Source organism: Capsicum annuum, chromosome 8 (genome assembly GCF_002878395.1).
Source record: "Capsicum annuum cultivar UCD-10X-F1 chromosome 8, UCD10Xv1.1, whole genome shotgun sequence".
NCBI lineage: Eukaryota > Viridiplantae > Streptophyta > Magnoliopsida > Solanales > Solanaceae > Capsicum > Capsicum annuum.
In genome coordinates, this window is record NC_061118.1 from 170,836,680 (window position 1) to 170,860,009 (window position 23,330).

At 35.2% G+C, this 23,330-nt stretch overlaps 4 protein-coding genes and 1 non-coding gene across 7 annotated transcripts; 4 read left to right on the forward strand and 1 right to left on the reverse strand.

Annotated features, from left to right (window-relative positions):
* The first annotated feature begins 1,946 nt into the window (after positions 1-1,946).
* On the forward strand, positions 1,947-5,628 carry LOC107840491 (bZIP transcription factor 29). 3 transcript variants are annotated; one of them, XM_047395185.1, is made up of 6 exons: positions 2,001-2,229; positions 2,510-2,561; positions 2,708-4,069; positions 4,170-4,302; positions 4,380-4,464; positions 5,070-5,628. In XM_047395185.1, the coding sequence occupies exons 3-6, from the start codon at positions 2,790-2,792 to the stop codon at positions 5,333-5,335; spliced, it is 1,764 nt and encodes a 587-aa protein (XP_047251141.1). In that variant the 5' UTR covers positions 2,001-2,229; positions 2,510-2,561; positions 2,708-2,789; the 3' UTR covers positions 5,336-5,628. The 3 variants fall into 3 exon arrangements, with proteins under 3 accessions (XP_016539857.2, XP_047251141.1, XP_016539858.2); XM_016684371.2 differs by lacking the exon at positions 2,510-2,561 and having other exon boundaries at positions 1,947-2,229; positions 2,713-4,069; XM_016684372.2 differs by lacking the exon at positions 2,510-2,561.
* Positions 5,629-7,784: 2,156 nt separating this feature from the next.
* TRNAL-CAA lies at positions 7,785-7,868 on the forward strand. The gene has a single exon. It is a non-coding gene; the product is annotated as a tRNA-Leu (tRNA).
* Positions 7,869-8,333: 465 nt separating this feature from the next.
* LOC107840492 (tRNA-dihydrouridine(47) synthase [NAD(P)(+)]-like) lies at positions 8,334-13,463 on the forward strand. The gene is made up of 10 exons (XM_016684373.2): positions 8,334-8,807; positions 9,329-9,445; positions 9,544-9,780; positions 9,978-10,209; positions 10,300-10,553; positions 11,031-11,303; positions 11,532-11,813; positions 11,939-12,059; positions 12,724-12,893; positions 12,989-13,463. Exons 1-10 carry the CDS (start codon positions 8,496-8,498, stop codon positions 13,085-13,087), a joined length of 2,097 nt encoding a protein of 698 aa, XP_016539859.2. The 5' UTR covers positions 8,334-8,495; the 3' UTR covers positions 13,088-13,463.
* An 844-nt stretch (positions 13,464-14,307) lies between these two features.
* Positions 14,308-16,126, forward strand: LOC107840494 (ENTH domain-containing protein C794.11c). Its single transcript, XM_016684376.2, has 4 exons — positions 14,308-14,618; positions 14,941-15,063; positions 15,167-15,328; positions 15,524-16,126. The coding sequence occupies exons 1-4, from the start codon at positions 14,512-14,514 to the stop codon at positions 15,942-15,944; spliced, it is 813 nt and encodes a 270-aa protein (XP_016539862.1). The 5' UTR covers positions 14,308-14,511; the 3' UTR covers positions 15,945-16,126.
* Positions 16,127-16,539: 413 nt separating this feature from the next.
* Positions 16,540-18,551, reverse strand: LOC107840493 (amidophosphoribosyltransferase, chloroplastic). The gene has a single exon (XM_016684375.2). It carries the CDS (start codon positions 18,425-18,427, stop codon positions 16,694-16,696), a length of 1,734 nt encoding a protein of 577 aa, XP_016539861.1. The 5' UTR covers positions 18,428-18,551; the 3' UTR covers positions 16,540-16,693.
* Between the last annotated feature and the right edge of the window lie 4,779 nt (positions 18,552-23,330).

Consider the following 23,330-nt stretch of genomic DNA (forward strand, 5'->3'; position numbering starts at 1 on the left):
AAAAAAAATCGAAGTTGAGACTTCTAAATACTTTACAAACTCTTTAAAATTTAAATATGTTATATTCTCTTATATCTATTGACAATCCAATAAGAAATCTCGAAAAGGCATAGGATTTCAGTTTTGCTAAATAAAACGTTCCAATATTTATTTTAATTACTACTTAAATTTTATTATATCCTATCATTGAATCATTGTTATATAACATTATCTAACGGCTGATTTAGGAATAGAATTATTCGAGAGAAGGTGAGAGTGGTTTCGGTGGAGGACAAGATGCGGAAAGAAAGGTTGAGATGGTTTGAGCATGTGATAAGGAGGGACACGGATGCCCCAGTTCGTAGGTGTGAGCGGTTAGTGTTGGATGGCTTCAGGAGGAGTAGAGGTAGACCGAAGAAATACTGAAGGGAGGTGATTAGACATGATATGGAGCAGCGGCAACTTTCTGAGGACATGACCTTAAATAAGAAGGTGTGGAAGTTGCAGATAAAGATAGTAGGCTAGTGTGAGTGTGGGGTTGTAGCAAGCAGTTAGGAGAGATTTTATGTAGCCGGGTTAGGATGTTCACAGGGGTCTTTGGTTTGTGAGTGTATGGTACTACTAGGTGGATTTCCTATTTCCTATTTTTTAGTTCCTTTTCCTTATTTTGTGTTGCCTTTATTTCTCGTATTTCATGTTTCTCTGGTTTCTATTTTATTATTCCTTACTCCTTTCTGTTATATAATCCATCCACTTGTTTATTACTCCCTTCGTTTCACAACAAGTGAATTGTTGAGCAATTTTAGTGTTTCAAAATAAGTGAATGATTCACAATTCAAGGTAAATGTTGAAATTTTTTTTTCAAATTTACCCTCCTTTAAATGTGCATTGAGAGTGATGTATCATGTGTCTTTACTTTTTGAAGAGGGTAAAAATGGAAAAACATGATAAATTTATGTCTTTGCTTTTTTTCCTTAACACGTGTGTCAAAATTCAACAATTAACTTATTATGAAACGGAGCGAGTATTTTTTATCTTGAGCTGGGGGTCTATAGGAAACAACTTCTCTATTTCTTCAGAGGTAGCGATATGGACTGCATACATCTTACCCTCCCCAGATCTCACTACGTGGGAATATGCTGATTTTTTTAATTTTTTTTTGTTGTTGTTTAACAGATGATTTAATATGATCCCGTAGTTATCTGATTTTTTTAATTCTCATTTTATCTAACAATTATAATAATCCTTCAAATTATTAAATTCGCTAAATAATACAGTAAAATATGATATATTATGAAATAATATCCGTCAAGCATTCAAACAAAGCATAAGAAGAAGAAACTTGGAATATCAAAGAGGAAGAAAATGGTTATAGTGTTTCATATTTGTGAATTGGTCAAAACTTTCAGTGGCAATTCCAAATCAATCTAAAACCAAACAAGAAGTTTTGAATAATCAAGACAAGGTGAGTATTACACACGCTCTTAAAAAAGGAGATCGAAGTAAAAACTACATTGGACTATACACCCAAAAAGGGCAAATAATATCTTTTCTCTTAAAAACCTCCAACAAAGAAAAATAATTAGTAGTACTTCTCCGTTAGATGAAATAGTAAAATTATGGAGCAAGTAATCTATCGAGGCATGTTGAAATTATAGCTTATTTTTAATATAGTAGTAATTTATGTTATTAAAAATAAGTTTTTTAATTTTAAAATAATAAATTATTTATTTATTACGTTTATTTTAATTATATTATCAAATAACATTTTTTAGAATATTAAATTTATTATATTTAAAAAATAATATAATAAAATTATTTCTATTATATATTATTAATGTTATATTAGTAGTGAATAAATAAAGATGGATAAAAAAAGTAATAAGAAAATAAGAAAAAGAAAGGGATAGGAAAGAGAGATTTATTATTGCTACATAATCTGCGGTGATAGAGGAAAAAATAAAAAAGATTCTATAAATGCAGACGGAATGAAATTCAAATTCAAATTTAAATGCAAATGTAAATGAGATTGAAATTCGTATTAAATTCACGCGTCTCTCAAGTTCTAGCAGTAGAAAGTATAGTAGTCTTGTCATGAAATCCGTGTAATGATAGTTGTTGTAAGTAATCTTCCTTATGCAACAAAAATATCAACAAAAAAGGAAGAAAAAAAATACTTATACAGAGAGAGAAATAGTGGAGCATTTTGTTCATCTTGCTTTGCTGAAAATGGTGGATTCACACTTATAGGTACTGGTGAAGACTTGATTTTTTTGTTACTCATTTTGTTTTCTTGTTTATTAGATGAAACCAAGTTCTTTTTTTTGATGATTTTTTTTTTTTTTTTTTATGTTAAAGATTGGTACTTTTTGAAGTTTGTTTAATGGGTTTTGCATTGGTTTTTGTTTTGGGGGTTTGGAATTCAGGTGTAACAGTACTGTGAAGCTAAGATTTTGGTAAAGTTGAAGGCTTTTTTGGGTTTGTTTAATGGGTCTTGCATTGGTTTGTGTTTTGGGGTTTTGAAATTCAGGTGTAGCAGTACTGTAAAGCTTGGATTTCGGTAAAGATTGGTGCTTTTTTGGGTATGTTTAATGGGTTTCGCATTGTTTTTTGTTTTGGGGTTTTGAAATTCAGGTGTAGGAATACTGTAAAGCTAAGATTTTGGTGAACATTGGTGCTTTTTGGGGTTTGTTTAATTGTTTTGCATTTTTGTTTTGGTGTTTTGAAGTTCAGGTGTAGGAGAACTGTGAAGCTTGGATTTTGGTAAAGTTGAAGGTTTTCTTTTTGAGTTGAAATTTGAGGGAAGCAAAATGGCTAGTGACAATGATGAAGGTAGTAGTGATATGGTACAAAGACTGCAATCATCATTTGGTACATCATCTTCTTCACTACCTAAACAGTTACAGCCTATTTCAGTGAACCAATTGGACATACCACAGTTGACTACTTCCCAATTTAGGGGTCAAATGAGGCAATTTTCTCCAAATTTTGGCGTTGATAATAGTAAAAGAGTAGGTATACCACCTTCTCACCCGCAAATGCCTCCTATTTCGCCATATTCTCAGATCCCTTTAACCAGGCCAGGCAATCAGCAAATGGGTATGCAGAATTTTAGTCCAGGGGCATCACATTCGCGATCTTTATCACAACCAGCATTTTTCTCACTTGATTCCTTGCCACCCTTGAGCCCTTCACCGTATAGGGAATCCCCGTCCACATCTATGTCTGACCCAATGTCAGCTGATGTGTCAATGTGTGATCAGGATGGCAATTCACATAGTTTATTGCCACCGCCGCCTTTTTCGAGGTGTAATTCATCGAGGGCAGGGGAGAGGGAGAGTCTTCCTCCTCGCAAAGCTCATAGGAGGTCTAATAGTGATATACCTTTTGGATTTTCGGCTATAATGCAGTCCTCGCCACCACTTGCTCCCTTAAGGTCAGTCCCTTCACGGGATAATTCGGGTGGTAAACCAGCTCAGTTGGTTAAACGTGAAACTATGTGGGATAGAGGAAACGAGAATAACAATGTTGAAGGGATGGGTGAGAGGAAATCTGAAGGAGAAGTTGTGGATGACCTGTTTTCTGCGTATATGAATTTGGATAACATTGATGCGTTTAACTCTTCGGGGACTGATGAGAAGCAGGGTAATGAGAATCGTGAAGATTTAGACAGTAGAGCAAGTGGTACAAAGACGAATGGTGGTGACAGCAGTGATAATGAAGCTACGAGCAGTGTCAATGATAGTGGTGGCAGTATGCAGAAACTAGGGATGTCGTCTTCAGTTGAGAAGAGGGAGGGGATCAAAAGGAGTGCTGTGGGAGATATTGCTCCGACTACAAGACACTACAGGAGTGTTTCAATGGATAGTTTCATGGGGAAGTTAAACTTCATTGATGATTCACCTAAGTTGCCGCCATCTCCTGGACCACGCCCAGGCCAACTCTCACCAACTAATTCGCTTGATGGAAATTCAAACAGCTTCAGTTTGGAATTTGGAAATGGTGAATTTAGCGGAGCTGAATTGAAGAAAATTATGGCAAATGAGAAACTTGCAGAGATTGCTTTAACAGATCCAAAACGTGCCAAAAGGTCAAATTTCCTTTTGAAGTGATGCATGTAATTGCCTTTTCATTTTATTTCCTCTCTTCTTTGCAGCTGACATTCCCTATTTTGTTGTTTATTGTTGTAGGATTTTAGCCAACCGTCAATCTGCTGCTCGTTCTAAAGAACGCAAGATGAGATACATTGCTGAGTTAGAACACAAGGTACAGACATTGCAGACTGAAGCCACCACATTGTCTGCTCAACTGACCATGTTGCAGGTGATTCAATATTGCCTTGTTTAATGCTTCTACTTATCCTATTATCACTACTTAAAATATCTTGTACTTGCAATCAGAGAGATGCGACTGGGCTAACAAGCCAAAATAGCGAGCTGAAGTTCCGTTTGCAATCCATGGAACAGCAAGCTCAACTCCGTGATGGTATGCATCTTGCTTTCTTGATCTATGACTTCTTTAATTTTTCAGCTCATGTTTCATCTTGACCTTATTCTACGCTTCATTGCGTGCAGACTCCCTGCATTGCTTATTATCAATATTTCTTTGCTAGAGATTGATTCACTTACGCCGGTCTTTTTAAGAATGAGATATAACCCTTAAAAATGAAGTGTGTGCATGCAATTTGTCTAACTATATGAACGTCTGATGAACTGTATCGTTGAACTTATTAGGTGATAATACAATGTATGAACTCTATGCCAACAGTCTAGTAAAAATGCTGTTTAGAAATGAACAATTTCCGTTGCATGTTAAGTTGCTTGTTTAAATTAGAGGAATCTGCGAAACCACGGTTTTGTTTTGGTGGATAGAAGCAGTGTCAAATGTAGGTGTAGCTTCAGTCTACGCTTCAATTTTCCTTCTTTTTTTTTTTTCCGTTAGGTGTGGGTGGGTTGGTTGGTGACGTTAGCCTTCTATGTTGTCTGCTGTTTCCCTCTATGCTACTAGAGAACAGGCACATGCTTCGTACATTTTTATGCCTGTGAGATTTTTTGTTGTTATATGAAACCTTATAGCGTTTGCTATGACAGCTCTAAATGAAGCATTAACTGCTGAAGTACAACGCTTGAAGATTGCAACAGCGGAGCTTAGTGCAGACGCTACCAAGTTTCAGCAGCTCTCTCTCAATCCTCAGATGTTGCAGTCGCAGCAACAACAGTCTAATCAGCTAAACATGCATCAGTTGCAACAGCAGCAGCAGCAACAACAATCATCTCAGCCCCAACAGCAAGCTCAGGCACGACAGCAACTTAACAGCTCAGCTACGACTACACCTTCAAAGCATGAATCAAAGTAATAGCTTTTGGGAATATCCAATCTTCGTAATATTTATATTAGTTTGTTGATAAACATGTTGCAAGTGATTTCCTATCATTCATTCATTTAGTTCTGCATTCACAACAAAACACACTTATTATCTATAGGGCATGCATGTTCATTGGAGTTGCTAGTCACAAAGAGGGCTTTCGATGTATACAGTTGGTCTTTTTTTTTTGTTCAACAAGGATATTGAATTCAGGGTTCATATGAACTTGACCCATTTTGTTTTGTTATTAGGGAAGTTAAATTGATTGATGTTGGCCTGCTTTATGTTCCTCCTTTCTAGTATTTGTCTAGATTATATACAAGTTCTTTAAGATAATATTATTTGCTTACATACCGAACACTTATTTGTCTAGATTATATACAAGTTCTTTAAGATAATATTATTTGCTTACATACCGAACACTAGAAAATAAGTAAAAAACACAGCTATAGTAGTGCTCTTTGTGATGTAATACGTAAACTTTTAATTTTATACCTAGATTCTTCCTACTCCCATCAAGTTTATTCGAAATGGGAAGAGATGAGAAAAGAGCAGTTAGAATAACATCCAATCCTGATTTTGTTTCTTGTTGGAGCATATGTTCGAATGAAACTACTCACATGAAAATGATTGTGAGAGAATATGAATGGAATGTATATTTCGTGCAAAATTGTGCAATCTCAAACTTCCTAACTTCAGGCCGATTTGCACAAATAACAAACTTTTGAAGTTTGAAAAGTGATCACATGGTAGGAAGTTCAAAATCCAAAATCGGAAAGAGTAAAAATATAACCCTGAAATTTAATAGATGGTATAAATATATCCTTCGTCATACTTTGGGCACAAATATATTCTTGCCGTTAATGAAAAAATACAAATATATCCTTGAACTTTAATAAATGATGCAAATATACCCTCCATCATATTTTGGATACAAATATACTCTTACCGTTAATGAAAGGTGCAAATATACATTTCTCATTAATGGCGGGATACATGTCAGCATTGTATTGGTTGGCCCTTAATTCATTCTAAATTATAATCGACCCGACCTGTGATAGAGGACCTTGGTTTGGCTGAGGGATGTCCAAACTTTGCAAGTTTTTCTCATGTTTCTGTTCTTAAAATGTTGTCTTCTTGTTCACTCTTTAAAGTTGGTGAACAATGATGTAACAATGAATTTAGAGCAGGTAACAACAACCACGAGTCAGAAACAATTTCTGATTCACCGACGCTTATGAATCAGAAAAAACAAACAACAATCACTCACGAGGTAGTAAGAAAGTGTGAGTGCGAGAGAATGGAAGAAAGATTAATCTAACATTAGAATATTAAACAACACCACAATATTAAACAAATTTCTAGTCGATTCTAGATGGTAGATGAATCCAAACATGAATTGAACCGACACGTTTGTTAGGGTTTTTTGGATTAGTGAGAGAGTGGAAGAAAGAAACACATGTGAATAGAGACGCGTGGTATGTCTCTTGAAGCTTCTCTATTACACTGGTCAGATCGAGTTATTTGGATTGGGTATGAGTTATAATTTCGGATAGATTAAATTATTCACAGATAAAATAAATTAAAAAGAGCCAACCAATACGATACTGACACGTGTCCCGTCGTTGATGAGAATGGTATATTTGTACCTTTTCATTAGCAGTAAGGGTATATTTGTATCCAAGGTACGTCGGAGGATATATTTGTACCATTTATTAAAGTTCGAGGGTATATTTATACCTTTTCATTAACGATAAAGGTATATTTATACCCAAATTATGACGAAGAATATATTTGTACCATTTATTAAAGTTCGGGAGTATATTTATACCTTTTCCGAGCCCAAATTCTCCATATGGTGTAAACAAGGATATAAGCCAAACCTACATGCTACATCGCTATTTACATCACACCAATAGATGTCGGGCGAAATGTATTGATATTAAATAGCCAATTTCAGGAATTCGTTTAAGACGGGATGAAAACTGACTATGGGCACAATTAGTTCTAGACTATTACCACTTAATCACAGTGGCGGAGTCAAATTTTTTATTAAGGAGGTTAGAAGTAAATATACGAACTAGTTGAAGGGAGTGCATCATCTAATATATATATATACATAAAAATATTTTTAGTCAGATAAAAATAGTATATTTTCCAACAAAAGATGTTCGGATAAACCCCTTGAATTCAACGTGGCTCTGCAACTTCTTAATCATAATCAATTAAAATTCAAAATCAAATATGTTAAATAAATACAGTAACAAAGAAGCATCAGATTATTTAGTGGGCCGAACCAATTGAAGAAAGTGTTTTGGCAGAGAAATCTTATTCGTTTGATTGTGGTATTTTTTTTTTTTTGACATTTTGCAAGATATTATCCACAAATTCAAGTTATGTTATTAGTAAATAAATTACTCACAGCGACACTGCCACTAAAGTCAGGATGGCCGAGTGGTCTAAGGCGCCAGACTCAAGTTCTGGTCTTCGTAAGAGGGCGTGGGTTCAAATCCCCCTTCTGACATATCTGCTTTTTGTTTTTTTAATGTCTCTTATATATAAAATAAAGATTGTGATAAATGTCTTTATGAGAAGCGACATAAAATTTAATTTTATGTCTCTTATATATAAAATAAAGATTCTTATATGTTAAGATAAATATCTTTATGAGAAGCGACATTAAATTATTATTATTTTTTTTTTTTATAAAGAACTAAAAAATTAAATCTCTCAACGTAACTCAAACCACAAGTGATAGTATTACTAATTTGCTACGTTATTAAAAATAAAGAGAATGAGTTTTATTGACGACTTATAAATTAAATAAAAAAATAAAAAATTTTATTATTAATTTATCAAAAATAATATTTCTATTTCAAATTTAATGTACATGTAAGATCTTCTAATCTATAAAATCACACTAAATATGTTATTATTGTGGAAAGATCCATTATATAAAAAGAATAGAAAAGCAATTCTAGCTTAAGAATATTATGGGTGAATATGGTTTGTATAATTTTCCGAAAAATATGTATCCATAAACAAAAACACATTTTCCAAACAGGACTTAACGTAATCACATGGTAAACTAAAACCCCGCCTTGTAGAACACTCATCTCTACTGGTTCACCAGAACCCTAACCTTCATTCCATGGAAAACGAAACCCTAATGGACCAGTCGCCGGCGGCGGCGAATCCGTCGGAGCAGCGGGAAAATCCACTACAACCTCCATCATCAACCACCGACGACGGCGGAGTAACTCAAGAATTTAGAACGGCAGAAGAGTTGGTAGCTAAAGCTATAGCTCCAGTAAAGAGAGAGTATCTTCGCCCTCCACCTTCTAGATCTTCTAACTATAACAACACTGTTGGAGTCGAAAATGATGATGTAGTTGAGGCCAAAAGTGCTCCCATTATTAAGGATAAGAAATCTAAACGACAAATGAAGCGCGAACGCCGTCAGGTTATTTTCATTATATATATATATATATATAAGGATTGATCTTGTTACGCGAATTTGAATTAGAAAACAAATTACTTACCTGTTTTGGGATTTGCACTCTGTTTGATTGTTTGCTACGCATTGTTTCATAATGTATGATATTGTATTGTATCGTACTGTATTGTTTTGATAAATATGATGTTTGGCTAGATTGTATCATTTTCCGTCGTTAGACATAATGTTGCACATCAACAATTTGAAGGATAAACTTACAAAAAAGTAGGGTATGAGGTAGAGCTACTCAAAAAAGGTAAGATAAAAATAAAATAGAATTATTAAATAGTAAATAAAGACAAAATGAGAAAAAGAATTTAAGGTAACTATGCGATCACACAAAATCTGTCCACGCAACCATCATATAGTTGATTCAGTGTAAAAAATTTCCATTTGAACTGAACAATTTGATAACTGATAATCGTGTGATTATGCATTTTAGGATTTTGATTGGTATAGTTATTTTGTTGCAAATGAAATGATTGCAGGAATTAAAATCTCCATTGCATATCTGTCCTGAGGTGGCGAAATCAGGAAAAGTTAGTGCGTGCCCATATAATGACAAATGCAGGTTTAGTCATGATGTGGAAGCTTTTAAAGCTGAGGTAAAACCCAGAAATAAGATCCTCGTTAACATTCTGATGGTGTTACGCTTTATGGAATGCCGTAAAGTTACAATCTTTGCTGTTGTTTTTGAGTGCAGAGACCAGCTGATATAGAGGGTAGTTGCCCTTTTCTGATTTATGAAGGGCCATGTCCTTATGGATTGGCTTGTAGGTTTGCCGGGACTCACAGGGACGATGTTTCAGCTCCAACTGAGAATTTGCCTGTGAAGAGTTCTGAACTAAATTTTTTCAATAAGGACACTCAGAAACTTCTGTGGAAAAACAAAATGAAGTTTCCCGAGACGGAATCTACTCTCAAACTTCTTGGACTTAAGGTTTGTGCAGCCCACCACTTCTTCTTCCGTTCTTCAATATCAAATTTGGGTGAACAAAGGTGCCACTTTATTAGACAGACGTCAACTTTTAGCTTGATGGACAAGATGTTTAAGCATTAGGAAGCAGTCTCATACCTTTATTATTTTTTCTTTTTCTGTGAATTGTTTCTCATGTTCATTGTAACTTCTTATTACAGGGCAATCCTAAAGATAAAACATTGGGTGGTAAAGGGGAAAATGGCCAAGTCGTGCCAAAAGAGCCAGCCACGGACACCAAAACAGACAACAATGAAGTTGCTAATGACAGTATCATTCCTTTCATTTCACCAGAAGATGATGCAGATGAAAATAACTTGGCTGATGATACTAGACCTTTAAAGAAGGCCAAGTCATCTGTCAATGAAATTTGTTCCTCCCAAGTTAGCAGTGGTTGTTAGATGCTTTATTCCTTTATGAGCATTCAGCTTGTTCTTCTGGAGAGATGACAACTCATGTACCTGATATTATCTATTCTGACAGGTTCAAGTGTCCAGGAGGGAATTCTTGACAGCAGTTGTGATGTGAATAAATTAGAGCCAGCTGCTGATACGGTGACAGATTCTGATAAAAGCCTAAAATTGCACCCCCGTGAAAAAAAGCTTATTGATTTTCGAGACAAACTCTATCTTGCGCCTTTGACCACAGTTGGGAATCTGCCTTTTCGGAGAGTTTGCAAGGTGCTAGGAGCTGATGTAACATGTGGAGAGATGGCAATGTGCACAAATCTCTTGCAGGTCAGTCACTGCTAACTGTTTATGGGATAAACATGTGTTATCATTAAAATTATTCAAAAAACGCCTCAAGATAGAAACAGAATGAGAGTGGGCTCAGAGAAAGCTTTTCTGTGGTAATTTTTTTTGAAACTTTTAACTTGCTCTTGCTGTGATAATTTAATGGTTAGGAAGTGCTATCTGGGAAATGCTATTGTAAAAATGGCATATATTTTCGTCAAAAGCAACTGGTTTGGTTGTGGCTGTATTGTACTTTTGGCTTCGATAAGAAATAAAGATGCACATCTTCCCTACGTCATCCTCAAGTTAAGAGAAACACCTGCAATGGTTTTGTATGGGGTGTACGAAACTCGTGCAGATATGGATATGTAACTTTTGCCTTACATGAGATTCCATGTCCTTGTCCACCATCTTCCATCTCAAAGGACTTTTCGTTTGCTTGGGTAACTTAACCATCTATTAATTCACGTGCTAATGCAGGGCCAAGCATCTGAGTGGGCACTGCTAAGACGTCATTCATCCGAGAATTTGTTTGGCGTTCAGATTTGTGGGGCATATCCAGACACTGTTACGAAGACAGTTGAGCTTATAGAGCAGGAATGCTCTGTGGATTTCATTGATATTAACATGGGATGCCCAATCGATATTGTAGTTAACAAGGGTGCTGGATCAGCTCTTCTTACAAAACCAATGCGGATGAAGAGTGTAGTAGAAGCTGCTTCTTTAACAGTTGGGACACCAGTAACTATCAAGGTAGGGTGGACTGCTTTCCCTTTTATTTTATAACTCTTGGATATCGACATGTCTGGGCATAGGTAATTGGCATAAGATACCGCATTCTCGGGTCCCAGTTCGTAGTTCCCACTCCAATGACAGCTCTGGAGTAATTTATTGGTGTTCAAAATCTGGTTCAAGCATGCCCTTGGTTTTTTTAAGGAGATTTATGGAGATGATTGACAGTACGACTTTTTCCTGCTTTAGGTACGAACTGCTTATTTTGAGGGGAAAAATCGCATTGATTCTCTAATAGCAGATATGGGTAATTGGGGTGCAACTGCAGTAACCATACATGGTCGATCACGTCAACAGCGCTATAGCAAGCTTGCTGACTGGGATTACATCTACCAATGTGTGTGTAAGGCACCCAAGTCTTTACAAGTCCTTGGAAATGGCGATGTATTTTCTTATGTAGACTGGAACAAGCACAAAACTGAGTGTCCTGAGCTTTCTACATGTATGATTGCTCGAGGTGCATTGGTAAAGGTTAGTAGTAAAATGTTTTCTGCTGTTCTGTTTCCGTTGTGTAAAATTTGTTACTGTTGCATGTTCATTCTATATGTGCCTCTTGAGGATCTATGTGCACTAAGCAGCACGTCATAATTTTGCAGCCGTGGATATTTACTGAAATCAAGGAACAGAGGCACTGGGACATTACATCTGGGGAGCGGCTAGATATCTTGAAGGATTATGCACGATTTGGCCTTGAACACTGGGGTTCTGATTCGAAAGGTATATAGTTATATGCCTAATGTTATCCGAGAGTAAGAAGTTTGTCTCGTAAATCTACCAGACATTAATTGTTGCAATCTATTGGAAGCATGCCATAAAGATGAGCTAACATGTCGTATTCGCGTCCATGTTTACTCATAGAACTCAGTGTCGTAGCCTTTACGTGATCACATGTTAGTTCCTTTACATCATATATGTAAGAAGTTTAGAGATAACATGTGGACTTGCTATATCTATGCTAATATGTTCCTAGCATGTGTAGATTGCTGAACTGTGCTCAATATCAGGCCTTTCTATTAGGTTTACTTTTCCGATATATTAGGGAAGCTTCCTGTTAGATTAGACATTGAAAATATGAGCCATGACACCTTTTTTTTTTGGTTATCCATTTTACACCAACTGTGATTTATGTATGCATCCTGTACATCCTATGCTTATTCACTCTTTACGTGAATGTCTGTGAAGACGTTATTGGCAGGAGCTACAATATGCTGTGAGAACCTTCCATTGTTTGTTTTAAAACAATGGGGGTTTTCCTCTATATTTTAATCTCATTGGCAACACTGGCTACAGTTTGGTTTGTTTGCAATATTCTTCTATCTGAGAAATTCTTGAAGAGAAATTATCATTATCTATTCCTAATGTTAGCACCAAATGATCGCAGGAGTGGAAACCACCAGGCACTTTTTATTGGAGTGGCTTAGCTACACATGTCGGTATGTTCCAGTTGGCCTATTAGACGTTATCCCACAAAGAATAAATTGGCGACCACCCTCATACTACGGTAGGGATGACCTTGAGACACTGATGGCCTCTGATTCTGCGGCTGACTGGGTACGTAATTTATTATTCACACACATAATATTGTTTAGCACTTAAAAGATTAATTGTTCTCTCATTGTAATATGCTATATATATTCCCTCGGCAGGTAAGGATCTCTGAGATGTTACTCGGCAAGGTTCCTTCTGGGTTTTCGTTTGCACCAAAACACAAGTCCAATGCTTATGACAGAGCAGAGAACGGCTAAAATCATTTTGCTGTTGTTGCTGATGCGTCTGATACTAATTTCTGCTGAGCCTTGGCGACCTTCCCCCCTTTCAAGATCTGCAGCTCTGATGCTTGAATTAAATCAAGTGTGAGATTGATTATTTCATTCATAATAGCATATTTTAGGGCTTTTATATGACCCTTAAGATTTTGTTTATTCAGATCAATATTATTGTCGCATTCTGTTAACAGGAAAAACATAATTATTTGGATTGCCACACAACTGAGAAGATCAATCATTTTTGTAACTTATCAAACATGCTCATTTTGAGAGGCGTAAATTGTATTTGTATAAGACATGATGTATACAATACTCATTTCAATTAAGTTGTACGGATAATCAATTGATTCTTTAATTAATGTGCTGACATGGTTGATCATTTAGGTAAGCCATCTTCATTAGATGGTTGTTAATAGGTAAATACAGATTGAATTTTCTGGATTTATTATAAGTATTCTCTGAGATTATGTTGTGATATCCATACAACTATTGTCTGCAGTAGCCACGAGTTTGACTCAAATACAAGGACTTTTTAACACACGATTCTACAAATATCAATGCATCATACAAATACACTTGTACGTACACAGAAAAAAGTTTTATTGCGTGTCTGAAAATATGTTTATATGTCTGTATTTGTCTTCCTTCAACAACTCTTTTAGTTATTTAAGCATTGTCTACTTATTTTCTGACGGCATTAGCAGTTAACACTCGAGAGCTGGTGGTATTAGACCTATTAAGTACTCTATTCAACCGCTATAATCCCAACATTTTATTTGACTTAGAAAGCTATGTATTAAAATACTAATCTTGCTACCAATTGTTTGGCCTAAAAAAGTAATCTTTCTTGATAAATTTGGTTGATTAGCGTAAAATTGTATCTCATGCACACTGCTAAGTTGAAAAAAAAAAAAAAAAAAACTTTATCCAGAAGTCAAAAAGAACCAGAAATTAAAAAAGAAACTAATAAATAAAATATCTTTCGTGGTAGAATAGAGCTGATTCATCCCCACCTCTTTGGTGTCTGCTTACCAAAAGAAAAATATATATCACCAAAGAATGGAAATGCAAACATACACTGAAGACAAAACAGCCTGATGATATTGACAAATTAATGGAAATATCCACTGTGACGTTGCATTTTTTGTCTTTAGAATATCTAATTGACAAATGTTGAAGTCCTCCTAATGTTTTCAGTAGTTTCAATGTCACATTACATACGCAAATCCACTTTATAGAGTAGTTGTTGTTAAAGTTATAATGGAGTAGTTGGATTTCCATCTCATTTTGAGTTTAATAAAAAGCAGTAAAATTCAAGAACTCTTTAAAACTACATTTCAGTTGATTATCTATTCTATCCCCCCATAATAACAAAATAATACTTGCAAGAGAACTTAGGAGACATGGATTCTCCTATCTTACATGAATTCAAAAGGCAGGCTTCCTTCTTCCTCAAAGAAAAAATCAAGACTGCTCGACTCGCTCTTACCGATGTTACTCCTCCTCAACTGTAACTTCTCTTTTCCTTTTCGCACTACTGAAAAAACAGGAATTAGCGACTGACAAAATTATGTAGCTAAACAGCAAAGTCCGTCACAAATCCTATTTGATACGAGCAATTAGCATTTTGTTTTGAAAGCTTTTCTTTTGAGCCTAGGATCTATTAGTAACAGCCTCTCTACCCCACAAAGGTAGGGGTAAGGTCTGCGTACAACCTATCCTCTCCAGACTCCACTTGTAGGATTACAGTGAGCACGTTGTTGTTGTGCGAGCAATACAAAGTTAATTCATCCTTTCATTTTCTTCTTATGAATGATATGTATTCATTGAAGGCTGGCAGAAGAAGCTACAACTGGAGATTTGATTGCACCAAACATGCAAACCATGAGGCTAATATCGCGTGCAGCTTTTGAAGTTGATGATTACTGGAGAATCGTTGATATTCTGCACAAGAGGTTTTTGTTTATTTTGCATTACTAGATGATATTAATTGTTTGTACTCTACTTCATTTGGAATTTTTTGTTTGGTTTTTGCTTCTTGTTCTTACGCGAAAACAGGTTGTCGAAATTTGATAGAAGAAATTGGCGACCATCTTATAAAGCTCTGATGCTATTGGAATACCTGCTAACTCATGGACCAGAAAGTATTGCAGAGGAGTTTCAAAGTGATGAAGATGTTATCATACAGATGGGAAGTTTTCAATATGTTGATGAAAAAGGGTTGGTTTATATTTTATATATACTTTCATCAAGTTTGCTCTCTTCTAAAATAAGGAATCATTTTCATTTGTTCGTTCGTATACACCATCTCTTTGTTTCCTGTGCCTCTAGTGAGTTAAAGACAGAGTTCGAAAAGGTCAAGTTTTTGATGATTCCATCATCTATGATTGAGTTGAATTGTTCCCATTGAAACAGGTTTAATTGGGGATCAAGTGTTCGAAACATGTCAGACAGGGTGATAGAGCTACTGGAAGATAGGAGCCTCCTGAAAGAAGAGAGACAGAGAGCGCGAAAAGTGACAGTTGGAATAAAAGGATTCGGGAGTTTCTGCAATCGTCCTGTTACAGGAGAAGAAAGCATGAAAGAAGCCATTTCCGAGAGGTACATAAGAAGCAATTCTGACTTTATTCATTGCCAAAACAAGGAGAACCAAATCGCTGCCTCAGACAATGGGTTTTCATGCAAGCAAAGATTGGGAAATGCTCTTATAATACACAAGAATATGGAAGGTGTTAGAGATGATCTGACTAGTGATGCTATGGAATGGGAGAAGCATCCATTCTGTAATATTACAGATAATCATAGCCGAGCTTCCCTGCTTTCCACCTCCGGATGAAATCATGTTTTACTATTAGCTCTGTTTGATTGAAGTTGTCAAGTTTCTGTTTCAATGGAGGTGCTTAGGTGTGATATCTTGTTAATGACAATGTAATATAAACTTAGTTTTGCAGGTGAATATCCGAGTCTATTGTGTGCTTATGCTTTAATTTTCTGAAAAAAAAAAAACTTTTCTTCCAACAGAGAGATCTACATTCATTCTAGCTAATTCTTACAGCATTGGAAATTACAATGAAGAAACTACAATGACCAAATACAAATTGACACATCGCATCATTTCGAAGCAGTTGCTGTTCCCTTAACAAAATGCTATGTACTGTTTCTCATTTTACATTCATATGTTGCTTACTGCTTTCCTTTTTTACTTCAAACTACTTCGAACTGCTCTACGCAATCCTTGCGGAATTCTCGAAGTCATCTGTGCACACACCACCTTTCCAGACCCCACTTGTGATATTACACCGGCTAATATTGTTGCAGCCGGTAATTTTAACCGCAGGTTTATAGTTCAAAGACACTGTAAAGCAGACCATTTTAGACAGATCTATTGGATATTGTCAATTCATAGCACAACTAAATAGACAAGACACAAATAAGAAAAGGCCAAAAAGGTGTAAACTCTGATGTCACATCCAAAATAGAAGTACAGAGCATGGCTATGGGAGAAGGAGGGGGGAATTAAAAAGCATTAAATTTCTATAGTTAAGCACGAAATATCCATGGCAAAACTAAAGCAACAAGGAAAATTTAGATGGTTCTAACTTCATTCACGATAGTTTTCCGAACCCTACTACTTGCTGGTAGCCAACCACCATCAATGGAGTCCATATCGCCACTTAATCCATCATCCATGAAGTCCCCAATCCTTTTAACTTTGCCTGTTGGCTCGACTGGATAATCGCCTGAAAAGCAAGCGTAGCAAAAGCTTTTAGAATCCTCGCCTAACAACCTATTCAAGCTCTCAATAGGGAGGAAGGCTAGTGAATCCGATCCAATGTACTCCCTAATCTCTTCCACGTTCATTCTATTAGATATCAACTCATCCGAACTAGGAGTATCGACTCCATAATAACAAGAAGCTATAATCGGAGGGCTTGCAATCCTCATATGAACCTCTTTCGCGCCTGCCTCCTTTAACAGCCTCACAATCTTGGACGAGGTTGTCCCTCTAACGATTGAATCATCCACAACCACGACTCTTTTACCCTCCAACACGGCCCTAACTGGCGAGAGCTTAAGCTTCACCCCGAAATCCCTAATCTTCTGCGATGGCTCGATGAATGTCCTACCAACATAGTGTGACCTTATCAAACCTTGTTGAAATGGAACCCCTGCTTTAGCAGCATAACCAAGTGCTGCCACAACACCCGAATCAGGAACAGCGATCACAACATCACATTCCACGGGGGCTTCAGTAGCTAGGATTTCCCCGAAAGCACGCCTAGACTCATAAACAGACCTTCCAAACACCACTGAATTAGGCAATGCAAAGTAAATATGCTCAAAGATACAAGATTTAGGTTCAGGATGAGGCATCAAACAAATAGACTGAACCCCTTCTTTATCCACCACAACAACCTCACCAGGAAGTACCTCCCTTTCATAAGTAGCCTCAATCAAATCCAAAGCACACGTCTCCGACGCGAAAACAACAGCACCATTACTTCTCCTACCCATAACCAATGGCCTAAAACCATAAGGATCCCTAACAGCAACCAACTTATCCTCAGTAGCAAACACCATAGAATAAGCACCCTCAATCTTTTCACAAGCTTCAACAATCCTCAAAAGAAAAGGCCTTGCTTTCGATATAGCAATAAGGTGAAGAACCACTTCCGTATCAGAACTCGTATTAAATATCGACCCATTCTCCTCCAATTCACCACGAAGTTGTTTGTAATTCACTAAATTCCCATTATGAGCAACACCAACTGACCCAAATCTATAACTAGCAACAAAAGGTTGAACATTCTTCAACATAGATGCACCAGCAGTAGAATACCTCACATGACCGATAGCCAAATCACCCGGTAATTGATCAAGTTTCGACTCGCTAAACACATCCGACACCAACCCAACACCAGTAATCGACTTAAGCACGTTATCATTAACGCATACAATTCCAGCGCCTTCCTGACCACGGTGTTGAAGCGCATGAAGTGCTAAATAGCAAAGACGAGAAGCTTCAGAGTCACCGTAAATACCCACCACGCCGCACTCTTCCCGAGGTTTATCGTCATCATCGAAATACGACCCGAATGAACGTCCATCCGGGTCGGGTTGATCCGAGTAAACGACGTCGGTTAATGGGTTTTTGGAGGCGCAAGTGGTGAGAGTTCTGTGGTGGTTGTAGGGTTTAGGGAGGGTTTTAGTGGCTAAGGATAGCATCTTTTGAGAAGGAGAGCAAAAGGGTTTGTCGACGGGTGATGAAATATGGGGCTTGTTCACGGCGGCGACGGCGGCAGTGGCGGCGGCGGCCATGGTGGTGGGAAACAGAGACAAGGGGGATGGAAAAAAGGAAGAGGGGGGAGGGCTATGTGAGTAGCCAAAGAAGGTGGTTTAGGTTTTGGTCCTTTTATGTAATTTTTGTGGTGTGTATATCACGTGTGTTGACAGTGTGTGTATCACACCTCAAAATATACCATTAATATATTAATATATTTATTAAGAAAAATAATTATTTTATTAAATAATATTTATATTAAATTTTAAATTAATAGTAAAGGTAAAAAAAAATTATTTTCTCTTGATATGTTAAAATTAATAAGTAAAAATAGAAATCTAATTAGAAAATTAGTGACAAATAAAACAAATAAAGGGAATACTTATTTGTTATTCCTTCAATTTATTTTCAATTGTAACTATAGTTAGTAATTTTTATTTTTACTGATTATTTTAAATATATAAGAAAAGATAATTATTTTCTCATATTTGAAGAATAATAAATTGATTATAATAGGTATCCATTGTGTTGTGTTATGAATTTGTAGTTGAAAATTTTAATAAATGAAAGAGAATCTTAGCTATTTATGAGAATTCGATGCTCAATTTGTGACCAAGCTTGAAACATGGTTATTGAATTTTTTTTTAATATTTGTAAAAGTGATTTATTTAATTTAATATTTAATTTATTATATGACATTTAAAAATGATGTGAAATTTGTTGTAGATGTTATAAAACAAGAAAAAATAAAGAAGAAGAATAGAGAGAATAGAGAGAGTGATTCTTATTTCTTCTCTTCTCTTGAGGGATGAGAGATCATCAGATTGTAAATACAATGAACAAAACCTCTCTATAGGGAAAATTTACTCCTAGTTTGAGTAAAAAACGGATGCTTCAAATCCTAATAGATATCAAAGTAGATCTTGATAGACATTCACTATAATGTAAATACATTTATAACACTCCCCCTTGAATGTCTAATTGGTAGATAATGTGTCTCATTAAAACCTTACTAGAAAAAATCCAGTAGGAAAAAAAATCTAGTGAAGGAAAAAGAGTACACATCTCTAATAATACGCATTTCGGTTGCCTTATTAAAAACCTTACAAGGGAAACCCAGTGGGATAAAATCTCGTAAGGGAAAAAGAGTACAACGCGTATTAACTCCCCCTAATGAGAACATCCTTGACCTTTGCATCTCGATCTTGTGCAGCATCTTCTTAAAAGTTGCAATTGGAGAAGATTTGGTGAATAAATCAGTCACATTGTCAGTTGAACGAATCTGTTGCACATTAATATCATCATTCTTTTGTAGCTCATGTATGTAGAAAAGTTTTGGCAAAATGTGCTTCGTTCTATCTCCATTTATGAATCCTCCCTTAAGATGTGCTATGTATGCTGAATTATCTCTGTATAAAATTATGGGTAGATTGTCATATTTTACACCACATTTTTCTCAAATGAGATGTATCATGGACCTCAACCATACACATTCTAGGCTTGCTTCATGAATAACTATTATCTCAGCATGATTCGATGAAGTGGCTATGATAGACTGCTTTGTATATCTCCAAGATATGACAGTACCACCACATATGAACACATAGCTTATTTGAGACCGAGTTTTATGCGGGTCAGATAAGTACCCATCATCAGCATGACCAATAAGATTGGGACTGCAATCTTTAGAATAAAACAAGGTCATGTGTTTTATCCCATTTTGATGTCTCATAGTAGGAGCAGAAATATACCTTGCTAACAAATTGACTAAAAAGGCTATAGGCCTTGTAGTATTTGCAAGGTACATGAGTGGATCAATTGCACTAAGATATGGTACTTCATCCCAATCCAATTCGATATATTTCGAATTTCAGCAAATAATCTATTGTTTTGAAAACTCTCCAAGAGTTCCAATGATGTTCAAGCAATAAGCTTATACAATATAAGGATTATAAATAAGTTTTTCATAAACTTTTGTATGCTTCAAGCAGTTTGAATCCTTAAAAGTTTTCACATTAGTTTTGTCAAGTGACAATATTCAACATTTCATGAGTGACATTCTTCAAGTGTCTGGACTGTAAATCAAATAAGTTTTACGCTTACCAAAATGCATCCTTTCATGTCACCTGATAAATGTTTCTACGTCAGCATGCTTAAATAAATGTAGAATTCAGATCCTCGTAATCTTTCACAATATTGCGTCAATATTGTGTCAAAGATATTGATGATATATCATTTTATATCGGTTCACAATGCGACATAACATTTTGAGATCTCATCAGTTCATTATTTTCAGGCACATGAATCTTACATAAGGTTTCATGAAGTGTTATGTCGTAGGCTCTTCAAGAGTTCACTGCCTTTTTATTATGATTATTTGCTCCTTATTTTTCAAGGACTATTTCATTTAGAATCGATTAGTCTACCACGCTTCACGTATGCATAGACTCTGTTCTTTAGGAACACAAAATAAGAGCACTTGCGCTTAATATGAGATGCTTTCGACATTTGACTTGAATTATCTTTTGGATGAGGATCTGGTGATAATTTCTAACATATTTCATAGCGCTTATAATCTCCCCCTTATGTTAGAAAAACTAACATGCATCCTCTACTTCTTTGAGGAATCCATCGTTGCGCATTATGGTATATTCATTAATCGTATACCGCACATCAAAATTATTAGATGGAATAATGGGTTTTCGACCTTGAACAAATTGAGAGGGAAGAAATAATCATAATTTATTGGTCTAATGCATACAAATGCTATTGCAATATATCATATTTCAGACCAATACATTAAGTTTTCTTCTCATTAACAATGGTTTAGATATTTATCGAAGACATTCAATGCTAAACCATCACCATCAAGATGAATTGTCTTGTTTACACAATCTGAAAATTATGCTCAATTTATATTGAACAAGTAACTTTATGAATGTCAAACGTAGGTTGACCATGAATGTACATGTGATCATCTTATTGATGCATCTTTTCAACATATCACATGATAGGTGAACGGACCCTTATTCACCTTTTATAATTTTCAGATTTGAAGGGATCCAATCCCAATATTAGTTGGTCCAACCAACTTGTCATGAGAACAAACGACATAAATAATTCTTGAAGAATCTTCTCGTTTTTCAATACATGCACATCTTCGAGATGTCACAATCATTCATATCAATTTATGAACTTTTATTCTAGTAAACTTCAAGTTTACCATGACATGTACTTTTTCTTTAGTAAATTTCAGATTTACTATTACATGAATAAATTTTAGATTTACTACTTCAGAAGTAGATTTCAAAATTATTCAACCTCTTTCGGAAGTGAGTTGTGATACAATCACAATCAAGTGCACGGTTGCATTAATAAGTTTCTCATTCTCCAGGAATGGAATATAATCGTGTCTTAAGCCTATCAAATTATGATAGCTTATAACCTCTTTCAAGATTTTGCTACTTCAGAAGCAAATCGAGGCATACATATGATGTAGAAAATTTTTCTCTAGCATATCTTATAATTATATAAGCGTGTGAAAATATCATCATTTTTTATGATCATTAGTATATTCGTGCATTCAATCACTTGTCTTCTTTCAGACATATTATGCGCTGCTACCACATACACCTCAAGAATGAAGTAAGTTGTCATATTTCAGACTTATCATATATTGTTACCACATTCACTTCATGGAATGGAGAATATTCAATGGGTCGAATTTCATGACTTTTGACCCAATATCCATTATTTTGTCTTAACCATCACAATATCATCAATATGGTGTATTGAGATTCAAATTCAATATTTTATCCATATAAAGGCGTCTTAGGCATAAATCGATGGAACTTGAACCCAAATATTATCATCCCTTTTGATAATATTGTTCTTGAGGAATGAATTTAAAACATAAATGGTTCCAAATCAATTATTTTTCCTCAAATCCAACAATAATTATATCATTAATAAAAAAATATAAATAACATAAGGAATTACCAACCTTAATATAAATAACATAAGGAATTACTAACCTTGACGTTTAGATTTATAATCTCACCTTATTTGTTATATAATAATAACATAAGGAATTACTAACCTTGACCTTTAGATTTATAATCTCACCTTATTTGTTATATAATCTCACCTTATTTGGCAGAGTCAGTAGAGAGAATAGAGAGAGTCTCTTCTCGAGGAATGAGAGATCATCATATTGTAAATATAATGAACAAACCCCCTCTATTTATAGGGAAAATTTATTCTTAGCGGATGTTTCAAATCCTAATAGATATCAAAATAGATCTTGATAGACATTCATTATAATGTAAATACATTTATAGGAGAAGAGCAGTTGTATAACACATACTATTGTCAAGATGAGAAAAAAATTAAAATATTAAGTTTGATCAAATTTAAGTATTAATTTGGTAAAGTAACAAGTAGAATGGTTCAAATTACAAAGAAAATCAAGTATAAAGATCTCTTGGGTTATTCCGCTAATTAATAGGATTAGTAATGTCCTTGTTGCTATCCTAATGTTCAAAATAGTAAATCATAAAATGAAATAAAATAAAAATAAAAAATGAAAACAAGAAGTTTAATAAAATTATGTGAGTCTATAGAATTTACATGTGATTGATGCTCGGGATTTCTAGAATAAAACGAATATATAGCCTTTAAAAATGCCTACAATTTCGTCATATGCAAAGACGATAGCAAATCATATAAAGACTCACTCAATATTTATTTATATTATACAAATCATATAAAGACTCACTCAATATTTATTTATATTATACAAATATGTAGAAGAAGTTCAGAAAATTGATGCAAAAATTTGAGGCAAGTTTTCGGAATTTATAGTCAACAAAATGATAATTTAAAAAGTATTTATTGTGTTTTACCTAAAAAATCACAACATATTAAAAAGGACACAACTAT

Excerpts from the sequence above, each read along its gene's own strand:
- LOC107840491 (XM_016684371.2), top strand. The coding sequence starts at position 2,790 with ATGGCTAGTGACAATGATGAAGGTAGTAGTGATATGGTACAAAGACTG. Across the intron at positions 4,303-4,379 it reads CTCAACTGACCATGTTGCAG|AGAGATGCGACTGGGCTAAC; the intron begins GTGATTCAATAT and ends ACTTGCAATCAG. Across the intron at positions 4,465-5,069 it reads GCAAGCTCAACTCCGTGATG|CTCTAAATGAAGCATTAACT; the intron begins GTATGCATCTTG and ends TTGCTATGACAG.
- LOC107840492 (XM_016684373.2), top strand. The coding sequence starts at position 8,496 with ATGGAAAACGAAACCCTAATGGACCAGTCGCCGGCGGCGGCGAATCCG. Across the intron at positions 9,781-9,977 it reads TCAAACTTCTTGGACTTAAG|GGCAATCCTAAAGATAAAAC; the intron begins GTTTGTGCAGCC and ends TTCTTATTACAG. Across the intron at positions 11,304-11,531 it reads GGACACCAGTAACTATCAAG|GTACGAACTGCTTATTTTGA; the intron begins GTAGGGTGGACT and ends TTCCTGCTTTAG.
- LOC107840494 (XM_016684376.2), top strand. The coding sequence starts at position 14,512 with ATGGATTCTCCTATCTTACATGAATTCAAAAGGCAGGCTTCCTTCTTC. Across the intron at positions 14,619-14,940 it reads GATGTTACTCCTCCTCAACT|GCTGGCAGAAGAAGCTACAA; the intron begins GTAACTTCTCTT and ends TATTCATTGAAG. Across the intron at positions 15,064-15,166 it reads GTTGATATTCTGCACAAGAG|GTTGTCGAAATTTGATAGAA; the intron begins GTTTTTGTTTAT and ends ACGCGAAAACAG.
- LOC107840493 (XM_016684375.2), bottom strand. The coding sequence starts at position 18,427 with ATGGCCGCCGCCGCCACTGCCGCCGTCGCCGCCGTGAACAAGCCCCAT.